Below are 16044 nucleotides of genomic sequence, written 5' to 3'. Positions count from 1 at the left end.
ATGTGAATCCTAATTGCCTCTTCTCCCTGAGTATGTGTCCAACTGGGTGCGCTTGTCTAGCAACTTCTACGAGGATAATTCTATCCGATGGATAGCGTGGCAATCTAAATGGAGCTCCCTCAAAGCCTGAAATTCTGATATAGGAGAAACAAGGGAGCTGAATGAACCATGCTTCATACTTCCATATCAGCGCAATGGCTTGTTGTGACAAATGTATGTGCAGGCCTCCTTGCATCATTCGGATCATGCGCATTGTAATGTTGTTCTTTTCCCTTTGCGCTATATTATAATAATGTAGCTAGGGATAACAATCATAGACCTTCACCTGATTTGGTCCATTCCCAATTTTCCCTATTCGGATCAACCCTGGCAACTGCTAATGTCTAGCAAACATATAAACCAAGTAGGAGGTCATGGTGAAGTACTTTTTCTCTGCAAGTTGAATTAGCTACAGATGGAGGTTGTCACTTATAAGTTGAGCCCAGTCGATTTTAATGTTCCCATGGAAGACTTGCTCTATATAGTAGAACATCCACTCTTCAAACATGTTGGAGTGGGCAAGTCCCATGACTTTGCTTAGCAATGTGATCATGTCACCGTATTCTTCGACAAAATCACTCCTGAATGTCTTCTTTGTGATCCTGGTGCTCAGGGGTCTTCTCACCTTAAACCATAACCCATTTATCATCCCCTTGCACTTGTTGGGATTCGTGTCAAAATTTGTCTAGGCATCATCCATGGTTATTGCGACGGCATCCTCTGGAAGTGGGATATCTAATGCTTCTCCTATGGCCTCTAGAGTAAAATTGGCCATCACCACTCCATTTGCAACCACCACTCTGCCTTCCGGCCTGTAATGCTCTGCGGCCTCGACCACAAGCTCATTGTTCTGAATTGTCGATGGGAAGCCTGCAGCTTGTGCAATTCGACTTTCTACCATCTGCTTCGGCCTACCGTATGTGTTAGGAGCAAACACTCAGTCCCTGAAGTTTTGAATGTCTATATCACCTATGTTTTCCCAATTACTCAGGACTTTGGACTCCTTTATCACCCCTTGATATTGATACTTCATTTTGTTGAGCTTACGGGGAATATCTGTCTTGGATGCTCGGAATACCCCCGGTGCGTCAGGTGCCTTGGCAGACTCTGCCCCCTGATTAAGCATCTACCCTGCACACCCGGACATGATTACGAGGCAATTTTGATGTGAAAAACGCAGGTTAGCAGTGCCAGAAGACGGCGTTAGCACTAAAAATTGTTAAAACGATGAGATAATCAAAATTTGAAAGTACGTTAAAACATGTTGTTGGAACATTTTGAATTTAGCGAATGGAGATTAAATGCGTTTTGTATTTGAGATTAAATGCGTTCAGTTGGTTGTTGGTTTGAGCGAGTTTTAAAATTTTGTTGCTCCCTACGTTGTTGATGTAAGAATTGCAAACGTTTTGTTTAGATGTGCGTCATTTTCAGTTTGTTTGCTTTGAGTGTTTGGAAAGATGATCTTGTTTCTGTTTAAGCCAAATTCTCTAAAATCTTGCCTAAGTTTTAAATTTCTGCTGGGGGGCGAATTTGGCAGATGATTGATGTTTCATGGGGTTAAACCTTTAAAATTTAATTGATTCTGCTTTGCATTTTAACCCTAGGTGAAAACATGATCGTTTATATGCAAAATTATAACCATGCGAAAGGCAAATTTGAACTTACCTGGTGGTGAACTGAAGAGGTTTGTTGAGTGCAAATGGTGAGTTAACCTAGTACTAGAGAGCAAAATCAAAAATTACAACTATCTCCCTAGGCTGCATGGTGATTTTAACCCTCACGTCCTTTTTTGCAAGAATCGCTCCCTTCATTCAGATTGCGTGAATTTGTTTTAGCCCTAGACGTTTTTTCTTTGCTTTGACAGGAAACTCAGGCGTTGTGCTTTACTTGAGTGATTTTTGACAAACACTCCTCTCTCCAACATTTTACTTTGGGCGATTTTAGGGTCACAAACGCCCTTCTTTCTAGCTTAAATAATAAAACTCGGGCCTTTGCATGTTGGAACAAAATTCGATTCACGCGCCTTTCACCCTGCAATGAGCAAATGAAATTCGCCGCATTCTCCTTGAATGCGCAATTCTATTTCGTTTTGAAACGCCTCTCCTCCAAACTTCGGATTTTTTGATATAAATGAGCGATTTGAACTTTGTATTTCTTAACGCCCCTCTCCTTTGTTTAAAACAGACTTCGGGCTTTTTTGCTCTTTTGTGAGATTTTTGACATACAAAAAAAAAAAGAACACCCTTTTCCTTTGTTTAATTTCGGCCAAATCAGCCAAAAGGTACGATTTGCTTTCTTTTGTGTTAAGTTAAAAACACCCCCTTTTATTAAGTCCAAACTTCGGGTCTTTTGGACGTTTTGTGTAATGTCCCCACTTTGAAATAGAATTTAATAATAAATGATAATAATAAAATTAAAACATTAAAAACTAAATTAAAATATAAAATAATATAATTAAATATGATTAATTAAAATTTAATAAAGTTAATGAAAAGTCAAAAGACATGAAAGAAAAAGTTGCGACTCCCTCAACAATGAGATATAAAAGGGAGAAGAGAACCTCATTTGAGAGGGGGGATAATTTGGAAATGAGAAGTGCAGATCTGATTTAAATAATAAGTGCACATCTGATTATGGAAGGTTGTGTCCCTTTCAAAGGGTAGAAATAATGAAGAGTTGCACTCTTTCAAAGGGTGCTAATGGTGAAAGGGTGTGTCTCTTGCCAAAGGGCATACATGATGAAGAGGTGTGACCTCTCCCTCAAATTGAGAGATATAAAGGGAAGGAATCAAAAGCATCTAGTGACATCACCATTGATCAGATCATATCAGAATTGTTATCAAGTTACAGGCAGTAACATTTGTGTTCTTGGTGGTATGCATGGGGATAGTGCTAAACAGTGATAGCCACGTTGGAAGCAAAAACCATGGAAGGAGTAGAGCGTACCCAGCATATCCAGGATACACCACCGGCAAGTGAACGGTAAGTGATTTGCCCTAAACTGTAGGAAATACTTCATGAATAATGCCGTGGAATTCGAATCATACCGCAAGATAAATTAAAGCAGAATAGCCGGTAAATAACAGAGATACATTCTAAATTAATATATCAGAGATGCATTTAGAATCAATGTTGCATAGATACATTCAGAATTAGCATAATAGAGATGCACTCAGAATTGTAACGACACTTCTAGAGACAGAGATACACTCAGGATTATAATATAATAGTGATATATTAGTGATGTTAAATAACAATTACCATAAGATTGTAGAGATACACTCACAATTAAAACAGAGGAAATAGAGATTGCTTCAGAGGTAATTTACAGAGCTAGGGATCATTGAGGCATTTCAGAGCAGAATTATATTTAAGTCCCTGATAATGTCTACGATGATTGCTCCCTTTAAAGGAGCCATAGAGACCAGAGGGCAAAATTGAATGCCAAGATTCCAAGAGGAATCCAGAGAGAGATTCATAGGGAATCTCTTAGAGACAAAATATATATATATTGTAGAGGTTAACCATGTGCATATGTTAGAAATAGAGAAGCTTGAGCAGGGGTGGGATCTCTGCCAAGCTTTGAGAACATTAATGATTTCACTCATTAATAGAGATCCCAAATAGAGACCTTAGGAGGACGACATCCTGGGTTGCTCCTAACTGAGAAAAATTTCTCAATAGAGGGTTGGGTCAATCCAGGTAAGGTCCAACTGAGTATTGTATCCTTTTTTATAGATAACAATAAATCAGTTAACATTATTTGTTAAATATGTAGAATAACGTATAGCATTCTTTCTTGTATAATTGCACAAATAAATATATATGTTTAATTATCTTTCATATTGTTTGTATACTAACGTTTGTTTGCAGGACTTGAACGCCAAATAATCCAATCCCCAACTGGGAATATTACATTTTGGGCGATTTTATATTCCTTTTGTTGAAACGCCTAATTTAAAGAAATTTGGGCAATTTGATCAAAAGGTGTGAATTTTGTTTTTAAGTTCAAATGACTTTCCTTTCAAGTTGCAAACTTCGACCAATTGAGTGGTTTTGGGCGATTTTGTTCTTTGTCATAACACCTAACCTTTTAAGAAATTCGGCCAATTGAGCTAAAAAGTATGATTTTATTAGATGCATTTTAACTTGGTTTTATCTCACATGTTATAAAGTTCGGGCCTTTAAGGATTTTTGCGCAATTTTGTCTTTTAAATTAGAACGCCCCCCTTTAGCGCCCCTTTTCACTTAAGTCTTCAAAACTTCGAGCTATTTAATTGAAATGAGCGATTTCTTTTTGCATGTTTTAAAATGCCCCTTTGTCAAGTTTGAAAACTTCGGCCATTTGGGTCTTTCTGGGAAATTTTGACTTGAATGCAAAACACCAAACTCTTGAGAAATTCGGCTACTTTAGTTGACATGCGAGATTTAAAACCTTACGTTAAAATGTCCCCCTTTACTTGAAACTTGGGCATTCTCACTCAAATGGGTGAGTTTTTGCTATTCTATCCTGAGTTTGAGAAATTCGAGCCTTTACTCAAGAAGGTGTGATTTTTCTCCTTTTAAGTTTACTTGGTCTAACATGTTTTAACGCCCTCTTTTCTTGTGTCGAAAATTGGCCACTTTGGTTTAAATGTGAAATTTTGCCTTAGGCTCATTTTCACTTGGTTGTTAAGTTTGCCCCCTTTCACACGTTTTGTGTGTTTTTACTTCAAGTTTTGAAACTTGCAAATCTTTGTGTTTGAGCGATTTTGACTTGGCAATTGTGTCAATATTTGCAATTTTTCTTTGCCTTAGGCATTTTGCTTGATTCGCACAGTTTCTTGATCCTCAAGGTGGCCTCAAAGGTGGCGGTCTCTTTCTCATTCAATTTCCAGTTGCTGAAAAGAATTGCTATCAATATCTCAGTGCATCCAGGTTGCTGGCCAAATTCTGGTTTTCAAGTCGTGAACTCTCTAGGACTTAGGACTTTGGACAATTGGAATTTCAGGTTGATTCATCCTCTCCAAGCTCAGATTTCTCACTGCTGCAGCTTACTCCGCCTACTCACAAAAACTCCTACTCGGGACCTCAATGAGGCAAACAACGAAAGGGGGGGACCCTGTCGACAACGGGGAGTGTGTGCAAGGCACTATAGAGTTCTTATGCAGCTGGAGAATGTTCCTTCAACCTTACATCTCCCTTCTAATTTCTCCTATTCCACTAGTTTAGTTTATGGAAGAGGTAGCATACACATAAGTGCAAACTAAGAAACTTATTGAGAGTGTTTCTAAGTGACTACAAGCATCTCTGGTAAGAAAAAGGAGAGTAGATCTTGTAAAACCTCTCAATTTAAGTGCCATATCTAGCTTAAACAAAGAAGCGATCTAGAAAATTAAAAAACAAACAAAGCAAAGGAAGAAACAACAGACGTATAATTTCTGAAATAGCCATTTGTCCAACAAATAAGCGTATTCAAAAAACACAAGTTGCTGACTTTATGATTTAAAAAACTAACTTGGAGCATATGAACAAGCATTGAATTTCTACAATTTGCTACCAAAGTTACAAAGGAAATGTTAGAAAAAGATTGAAAAGCTAAGACAATGTTGGAAGCTGGAATGATAGATGTAAGAGCCTATATTTGCATATTTGGTCAATTCAATGACTACATTACCTCTGAGGATAGATGAAGGGGTACACACAAGATAGTTGCATCAGTTGGTCTCACACGGCAAGAAAATTCAACAATGGGTCACCAAGGTTTTGTGGTAATGGCTTGAAGCTTATAAATGAATTGTTTGCCTTGTTCAAGAAGATCAAGGATGTTTGGCACTAGTCGGTGGATTTGGAGCTATGTTGACCACCAACATTTCTTCTTGTATTGGCATAATGACTCATTTAGAGCCTCCTGAGTTATTGAGTGTGGATGAGATAGTAAGATTGGGGTTTATTTCTAGCCCTAAAAAGTACCATGTTCTAAAGTAAATAGTTAACTTCCATTTGTCTTCTCAGATTCAAGCTCCTGCCTTGAAGACTGTCAAAGAAAATATTAAAAAGGTACAAGTTGTTAAATAGGAAATTCTTACTTTTAGCGTTTCTATTGCTGTACATTCACAGTTGATAACTTGGATGAAATCAAGGTTGGATTTCAGCAATTGGCACATATGTGCCTAGGAGGTTCTTCTTTCAGTGATAACTTGTAATCACAACACCATGCATAAACAGATACGCCAACTTTGACTAAAGAATCATGAGACTCGTAAAATCATGAGACTCGTAAATGAAAGCTTCAGAGAGGTGCAACAGATGGCCATTGTGCTCTGAATGCATTTGAGTGAATTGTGGAATCAGCGAATTCATGTTTCATTTCTGATTTGTATGTTATATCTGTCATGACTCATGTCTACTCTCAAAAAACAAAGAAGAGAGGAAAAGGTAAACCAGAACTGTGGTGTTATCACTAGTACAGAATATGACAATGTAAACAAGAACAAGGAAAAAACCAAAAATTATTGAGTAATCCTCATTTCATCTCTAAAACAAATATGTTCTTCTGTTCAAAGTTGTGTCTATAATTACCTTTCGTGCATCAAAAGACTTGCGTACAACAGAAAAGGCTTCTTGAGGTAGTATATTTGCCACCTGAACAATATAAATATTTCGATAAAATCAAATTGGTGTCAAAACGTAAAGTGCAATATATAAACAAAACAGATGAAATGAAGATAACATCCTGGCAAATATAGGAAGTATATATGACATATAGAAAACAAAGGCAATCCCTAAATTCAAAGAATGATTGAAATTAAAATGCTTCAGCATTGTTTACATTATTTATATGTTTTCTTCTGTCCTTACAGAAGCATCAACTTGCTAGATAAGGAAAAGGATGGTACACTCATGGATATAGCTTTTATGCAGAATGAAAGAATGTAGCCTAGAAAAGCAAAACAATGTCGGGTATTGAGAAACAATACCCAAATTCATTAAGAGATCTGTTAGTGGTCATTTCTGCTATAAAGACATCGAAATACTATAGCAAGAAAATTGCATTTGAAGTTGTAATAGATCATGTTCCATTATTTTTTCTTCCCTTGAAAGTAGAATCTAGTGAAAATAAATTCATAAATAAAAGGGCAATTGGAGAGGCAATGTCATAAGTAAATATGGTATACTCAATCTCAATGTTGGAGAAAACTCAGATTAAAATATGGAGAACTCAAGAAATGGAGAGCTTGTATCAATAGGTGGCTTGCCTGGTACATAAAGGCAATGAACTTACAAAAGGTGCAGTTAAGGATGTATATTATGGCATAATGTAGTGATAGTTACTAATCATGACAAAATTAAAACATAATATTCTAAGGGAGTTTTAATAGTCCTCTGGAAAGCCATACAAGAGATAAAAAAGTTGATATAGCTAGAAAATCTGTCCGTTGGAAAAATGAGTAGAGAGAAACAGCATGACATAAAAGTGTTTCAAATTTTCGATAATGCACTTTTTCACTTTTCTTCTAAGAACTGTTAGACTGATGATGATGAGGACGAGAATGAGGACAACAATGATGATGATAGTGATGATGGTGATGACCACGACGACGGTGATGATGATGATGTTGATGATGATGATGTTGATGATGATGTTGATGATGATGATGGTGATGATGGTGATGATTATGGTGATGATGATGATGGTAATGATGTTCATGATGATAATGCTCATGTTGATGCTGATGCCGATGCTGATGATGATGGTGATGGTGATGGTGATGGTGAGGTGGCGGTGGTGCTGGTGCTGGTGGTGGTGCTGGTGCTGACAATGGTGGTGATGATGATGATGATGATGATGACGGCGGTGATGATGATGATGGTGATGATGATGGTGGTGGTGGTGGTGGTGGTCGTGGTCGTGGTCGTGGTCGTGGTGGTCGTGGTGGTCGTCGTCCTCATCATCATGATGATGACAACAATGACGACGAGGACAGCGGCAGCAGCGATGACTGTGGGTTATAGTGACGATGATGATGACGATTTCGATGACAATGACAATAATGATGATGATGATGGCCTTCGTGCTTGTATACAAACTATCAAAAATGGCCAGATGTATTCCTTCTAGAATGGCATATTGTGTAGAGGATATAGCTCTAATTTTGGTCAATCGAGTATTTTCAAATCATTTACCCAAGTATCGTATGTGAAAGCAATTCAACATTCACACATGTTTTTCAAATCAATTTGTTTACAGACCGCATTAGTTGAATTGCAATTGTAGAGACCATCCAAAATATGATTGCCGCACGGAAAAGGGTAAACCAAGTAATAGAATGAATGTTAAAAAATGAAAACTTTTTGGTAGCTCAATCAATGTTATGGGAAGAAAGACTCTGTAATGGAGTTTGCATATGATAACAGTAAACAATTCACTACAAGTACGCCTCTGTTATCCCACTGCAGCATCAAGAATTGTCACCGCCAGGCCATGGCATGGTTTGACCTTTTTGGCAGAAATCTTGGACAGATTGATGTCTACCTCTATTGATAGGATATTAACTTCACTTTTTTGATATCTTGTGTATTTGTAAGATGTCAGTCAAACAATGATCCTTGGCAGTTTGTTGAATCCACTCCACCATTGTCTTGGGTGGCAGTTTGCAGTTGGGCTTCTCTCACACAACATCTTTGCTTGAGTCTTATCACAGGGTGGATCCTGGAGTCTATTGCAGTCACATGCCTTGTTTGGGAATCAAGAAATCAGTCCTATCATAGATGGGGTTCCCTTTTGAACCCTTATAATTTTTTTGTGTTAAGATTTAATAGATGAGAGGAGAATTATTAAGTTCAGCACCTGTATGATTTGTAAAAGGATTTCCTTAGAAGTTTATTTATGACAATGGGATACTGTGGTAAATCAGACGCTTGTATTTATGGAAGTGTTATTATTTTGCGACCTGGATTGGTGGACTATCAGAATTTAAATATGATTCTTATTTATTTGTTATTCTGATTTTGGTAGTACAAATATCATGAGAAAATGATCAATTGAATCCTTGATTCTAAATGTACTTTCGATGAGACCCTTAATATGTGCTTTTAGATAAAAAAATTCAGTGGGAATGGGTTGTTCTAAGATCCTATTTGAGAAACATTTGAGAAAATATGGTAAGCATGATTTGATAGGTCGATTTCGCTACACATTGAAGTGCTACACACCTCTTGAAATTACAAAATGTAATGATAACCATATGAAAATAAAATGTCGAACAAGAAGAAAAGTAACAAAAACTGTAATGTGGTCAAAATCGGCATCTTCACTGTCAATACTAAATAAAGCAGATTAAACTCATCAGTTAAATCTTGAGAATGACAATCAAACTCTAATATGCAATCCTACATCAGAATTCTTATGATATTATTCTTTACTGTTATAGGCAAACATAACAGGTAAGCAACCTCCTTCCTAGTATGATAACAGGTGGCATTATAGAAATGTTCCACATGGTCACTATCGTTTCACATGACATCTAATAAGTGTCGCAACAGGGTGGAAACCATGAGATTCCAATCGCATGGCATTGTCGGCATTGGGTTCTACAATTATTTGCATTGGTCACAAAAAAATGAATGTCAGAGTTAAGACCTCGCATTCAATTAGGCAACTCAGAGTTGAATATAGTCATAAAGGGAAGAAGAAATCTTGCCATCTAAGGTACGAAACTTAATATAAGTATATTTAAGTATTGATGAAATTTGTAAAGTGTAAAAATTGAAATTCTATTATTAAAAGAAGGGTGGGGGGCTAATGAGGATTCAGAACTGAACAATCAGAAAGCTGTTGCAAATCTCTTTGTTTGTGCCCTAAAAAAATTTAGGGCTGGTAATTGGGGTGTTTACATGGTTTAGATGGTTCCTATTAAATTATAAATTTGTCGGTACTACTATTGATAGTTATGGTTTTTTTGGACTGTTGTGTTTGACATGTGATGGTGAGGAATTTATTATTCATGTTTCTTTTTTTCAATTTCCCTTTCCTAAGGCTTCTTGGAAAAAATTCTTACAGCTTGCACCAAATTTACTGAAAAGATCATAACTTTGTTAGGCATTCTATTGGTTTCATGAGTTGAAATAGGCATATCTCTGTTTTTATGGAGAGTTGTGATTGTAATGTATTCCAAGGTTTTTTGGTTTTTGTGGAAAGAGAGAAGTAATGATGTTATCCAAGGTAAATAGACTGTATGTACCAGCTTCGTCAATTAAGTAACCATCCCTTATGTTCCCATACAGGTTGAGGTGCATTTGAAGATCCTAACAAAGGACATGCAAATTCCCCATGAATACCTCATAACACTAGACTCAACACAATTGTCCTCACAGGAAGATTAAGAGGAAATTGATAAAGTGGGGTGGAATATCATAGAAAACAGCTACCATGAACCATAGAAACATTATATTTTAACAGCAATGGCACAGAAAACTGAAAGTGTATTTGAAATTTAATTACATGGTTTGGTTGTCAATATTGGCGTAGTGTGATAGTCAAATGGTGGTGTTGTGATTCTTGCCACCAAGGTTCAAATCCCATTGGGGTGTTATTGTTGAGTTCTCGTGTTGGGGATGAGGGCTCCCATTTGTGACCTCACCAATTCATAGCTTGGTGTTTACCCTTACAAAATAAAATTACATAAATTTAGAATGGGTAAAATGAGGCAAATTAATAGACACTAAAATACTTATAAGAACACGGAGAAAAAACTATGAAAGTTATTTCATGCCAAATAGAGTGTGTAGAAAGATAAACAAAGTCCAAACTCCAATTATAACACATAAACAATCACTCTCAAATTATCATTAGGTATCAATTTTCAGCCTTAGAAAACAAATTGTCATGCACAAAACAAAATTGGAGAATACAAAATTCAAATAGCCTCTAAGGCATCCACGACCAGATATATGAATCAGAAGTCAGTGCCCCTGTATTTGCAGCCATTTGGTCTAAGTGAGTATAATCATGATCATCCAAAACCTCAATCAAGATATACAAACCCTCTTCACTAAATGTAGGCTCCTCCTTGGCTGTGATCCATTCTTAATCAAGATCCATCTCATCTAGATCAATTGGTTGATCATCTTTAACACTACCTAAGGTTAGCAATGATGAATGCTTAAGTTTGCAACCTACTAATGTATGCTAAAAAATAGAGAATTATTGAAAATCATTATTTGAAAGTTTTTAACCTTGAATCTTCAAGTGAAGGCGAAGATTGTGATGGACAAAGATAAAATCAATCATCTGCTGTTGGATCAATCTGTTGTATTTCTTAGAGTGTATATGCTCATATATAATCCAATAACGCTCACACAAAATAGAGCTGCAGGGTTGCTTTAAATGTCGCATTGCCATCCAACAAAGTGATTTGGCCTCATGGCAAAAGTACTCCTATCAATCTACTAAAATTAGATCAGTCACAAAAACAAAGTTTACTAATAAAGCCAAGTGATTTGATTCTATTTGATGCATAATAAATTAGATTGAAAATTGTTAATATGGAAATTAACACCTAGCGTTACTATCTTCCTTTGATTTCATTGCACATATGTCAAAGAAGAAGCCCATTGCTTGCTTGTACAATGGCAATTATGTTATGGCTACTGGTCTTTCCTTTGCATTGGGAAAAAAAAGTAGAAATGCATTTGAATGACCCTACACTCCCTTCTCCATCCTCCTTGTATGATGGACTAAAATAGATAGAGGGGTCAAAAAAGTAGCCTACAACATGCATGCTCCAATGCATTTGGTAATCCCATCTAGCATCGTTGATCTCCCAAATTGGCATCAATCTCCTCTCATCATTCTGTGTTTTGGACAGTATTGCCTACTTTGCCCTAATCATGAACTCATAAAAAAAAATCCAAGGGGGATTCTTCCCCATCGAACAATCTTAGCACTCTAACCAAGGGTTATGAAATTTGCACAATCTCTTGTGCACCTATCCAAAATGCATCATCAAACACCAGATTTGAAATGGGGATCCCATTCATCTAACTAGAAAAAGAGCACTCTACCCAATCTGATTAAACAAACAAGTTTTTGAAGTGCATTCCTTGGACACATAATTTTTGCATTGCTAAGAAATCAATGGAAAACCTTGTCAACCCTAGTCACACAAATTCTTTTCCCTCAATGAATATTCTCATCATGCTTAATACCCTACTGTGGCTATAGATGAATTTAATATCTATTCAAGTTGCAGGCACTAAATGAAAAGGTGTGCTTCTCCTCCACCCACTCCCAACTACTCGCCATTACTATAGACCTTCTTCCAGCTACTGCATTTACTCCAACGAATCTTCTCAATATCTTGGGCGTTTGTTTTGGAGGGAGTTCATTTACGCCATGAATTTTCAAGTTACCACAGTGTTGTGATAAGGATGACACCCAGTAAATCGTTAAAGAACAAGTTTTGATCATTTTTTGAAATAGGATGGAAAAAAGGAGAAAGACGAAAGCATAGCAGAGAGAAAGACTTGCATAATAGAACCCTAGGATTCACAATTTCCAGATCTATGTGTTGTATTTTTGGCATTGTAATGATCTAGGTTAGTCCTAAATTTGTAATATCACTTGTAACCTTTGTAGATTGAAAGATTAAAGCCAAAATCAACCTTGATTGAGTTTCTCCCTGTGTATGGTGTGCATTTCTGAACGTGATTCTGATTAGTTGGCCAACCAAACAACTATAAAATCCTAGTAAAGCTTTTGCAAGGTATATTCTCAAGACAATAAAGAAAATGTATGGGTGTGCTCATGGATTACTATGTAGACTCATTTAATATTCTACAACTATTTATTGTTTTTCTGAACTTATGTGTAGAGCCTAGCTTAACTATGCATTTTGAAAGGCATAGTCTTTTGAGGTATCTCGATTAAGGTATCACCTTTGGTTTCAGTTACTACATATTTTGTATAAACTCAAAAACTCCTTGCCCAACTAAATAAAGACACAGTTATGCTATTGGTTCCCCCTCTCCATCCTCTGAACACACTCAATACAATATAATATAAACAGCTTTTCAGTTTTATCTAGCCTAATGTGCTCCAACTGCCATGCCTAACTGTATATAACATTATAAGTGATTATTATAAAACACATTTATGTGGTAAATTATCTGCTCTAAGAAGGTGCTTGACCTTGAGTGTTGCAAACCAGTATATAAGCACGAAGTGATAATTGAAATGGGAATGCACAATGCAGTGGGTATTGTTTGCATTGGGTTAGTGTTTAGTCATTGTGGTGATAATTTTTGTAGCTTCTCAGGGAAACCCCCCTTGGTTTAGTAAAGCCAGAGGTGAAGGAGGTCCTACCCACCTCAACAATTGGTCCTCAGTTGCCCAACCTGAACATAGGTTTTGTGAAATTGGTAGTTGGATAGATGTTAAAAAAACATGCAGACATGAACTAAACTTAGGTGCAGAGCTGGAACAGCTAGCAAGGTTACATGGGCAGCTAGAAATAGAAAATACCGCTGTAAGAATTTTAGCCTATATTTACAGCCGCCTCCGATGTAAATGTACACATAGAGATAGACATATTATGCAACAATCCAATATTGGTCTCTATAAACAATTTATTTTGGAATCAAATGAGGTTAATTAAGAACTCGAAGGTTTGTAAGAACAAATTATTCACCCAAGCTCGTCATCATGGGTCTAAAATTGTAATGGTTCCAAAGATATGGGACATGGAGTATCTCCACTATATATAGCTCGTTGGACATTAAACACAATTCCTATTAGAAATAGGTATCCTCCTACAAGGGCATATGACTTGTTGGATCAACTATAATATGTCGAGGATTTTATAAAGCTAAAATTCAAATTGGGCTACCGTCAAGCATGAGTGATGGATGCAACGTAGATATTTAGTCTCTGTATTTGGTATGTACAAATATTCAGTCCTTATGTTTTTGTTTAAGTAATACAGAAACTGTTTTTATGGGATTGATGAATAATGTATTAAGGCCATCCACAGACGTGAGATAGTGTACTTGCATGATATTTAAGTTTTTAGTAAAATGTGGAAGGAACATCTTACTCATTTGCAGTAAGTTTTTCAAGGAGACTCAATTGGCACTCACTATTAAGAAGTGTAAATTTGCAAAACAATCACTAGCCTATTTGGACTGAGGTTGGAGGGGAATTAAGAGTTGATGCGCCAAAAATAAAGGCCATAGTTTTGTGGCATTCAACAATACTTTGAGACAGTTTACTACCCCATTCTCTGCACTTGTGTCTCCTTTCTTACCGTCGCAGCATGAGGTAAGTCTTTTCTTTAGGGAAAAAAAATTAATTATGTCTATTGATGTACATTACTCATTGAATTGCCTTGCTTAATCATAGGACAGAGATTTCGATAGTCATTGCTGCAAAGAAACATATTTTACTAAAATCAAAATTTGTAAACGGATAATGAAGTGTCAAATGGATGAACTCATGTGGTAAAGCATCCAAATTTTTACTTTCGAACACAGGTTCAAATCCGCATATTTAAAATGAAGGCAACGCAAGCTCTTGAAATCAATCCGAAACTCGAATTATTTCGAAATCCTTCCCACAAGAAATCACCAAACAAAAAAGCATGAAGTCAAACAAACAGAAAATCATGTGGGTGATGTTTTCGAGAATACTTACGGGAAATTTAATGTAACGAGCAATGCCCTCCATGAGAGCATCGGAAACTCCAATATAATCTTTGCCTGGATCCTTGTCCACAGGGACTGGCACTGTGAAGAACCTCCAGTATCCATCGTCTCTGTTTTTACCATCTTCACTAAGCTCGGCTTCTTTTTGTCTTAATTTTTGTTTGAGCTCCCTACGCTCCGATGGGTATTTCCTGTTAGCTTTTCTAACAGCTCTTCTTAAGCACGTAATGACAAAATTGCTGTTCATTTGCGACCACCTAAATTTCTGGACAATCAATGGAGATGACAAGCATTGCCATTGGCATGGACCTCTTGTATGTGAATTGAGTTTACATGAATAACTGTAACCTCCTCCACATGAAGGAAGAGTGGAAACAATCGTCTTCGGCTGCATACTTAGTTTCTGCTACTTCACAAAACAATTACAGATAAGGTTTTGTAGAGATTTAGTTTAACTGTTGCAAGGAACCATATGCCCTATGGAGGCTATAGTTTTCTAATATTTAGAAATGCCTCATACATGCATATACGTTTTATAGGATTGTCATGGATTTGGCCCTTCGCCACACCTCGCTATATTAAAAGATTGTGGAGCGCATGTTCGTCAAATTGGTCATTTTTTTGCAATAAATATCGAATTTGAGCGCATGTAACGAAATGAGACAAGAACGCAAAGCGTCAAGTTTCTGTCATTAGAAAAAAGAGAGTAATAAATAAAGAGATAGAAAGATGTAGAGGTAGAGGTAGAGGTAGAGATAAAAATAAAGAGATATAGATAAGAAGATAGACATATAAGGAATAAGACGTATAGGGAGAGATAAAAGTAGAGAGATGTAGAGAGAAATAGATAAAAAGAGATAATTGTATAGGGAGAGGTAGAGATAAAGAGGAAGAGATAGCTACATATAGATGGAGAAATAGAGCTACATGTGGTACTATGATAGAAGAATACAGAAAGTCGACTAGAGCAAGAGAGAAATATAGGTAGAGGGAGAGGAGAAAAGTTATTGTTATCAAACTTTAATTTAAGTAGTGAAATTAAATTAAAATTCTTTTTTAATATTTGAAAATAATATTACCAAAATTTAGTTAAAATATTCTCGTGGTTGAAAAGATTTATTTCTAATTATTGAAAATGAGTGCTACTAGAATATAAAAAATAATGTTTTAAAATTTTATCCATAATTCAACTAAAATTAAAAATTTATTACAAAATTTATATAATATGTTGATTGAGTTATCATGTCACTATATACATTGGAATATTTGTAAATGGATATATAGAATAAACTTATTTATAAATTTAATCTTTCAATTGTTAAA

The 16044-nt window shown here is 36.2% G+C and overlaps 1 protein-coding gene across 1 annotated transcript in view; it reads right to left on the bottom strand.

Annotated features, from left to right (window-relative positions):
- The window catches only part of LOC131047880 (uncharacterized), a 185501-nt gene extending 170093 nt beyond the window's left edge, over positions 1-15408 (bottom strand). Inside the window, exons 1-2 of the mRNA XM_057981688.2 lie at positions 14711-15408; positions 6601-6663 (exon numbers count right to left, since the gene is read on the bottom strand). Of these exons, the coding sequence (XP_057837671.2) occupies positions 6601-6663; positions 14711-15115 (468 nt within the window). The 5' untranslated portion in view covers positions 15116-15408. The remainder of the gene's footprint in view (positions 1-6600; positions 6664-14710) is intronic.
- Positions 15409-16044: the final 636 nt, after the last annotated feature.

The sequence above is a fragment of the Cryptomeria japonica genome, chromosome 3 (assembly GCF_030272615.1).
Source record: "Cryptomeria japonica chromosome 3, Sugi_1.0, whole genome shotgun sequence".
NCBI classification, from domain to species: Eukaryota; Viridiplantae; Streptophyta; class Pinopsida; order Cupressales; family Cupressaceae; genus Cryptomeria; species Cryptomeria japonica.
The sequence above is the reverse complement of the archived record's forward strand: the minus strand, read 5'-3'. Positions and strand labels throughout refer to the sequence as shown.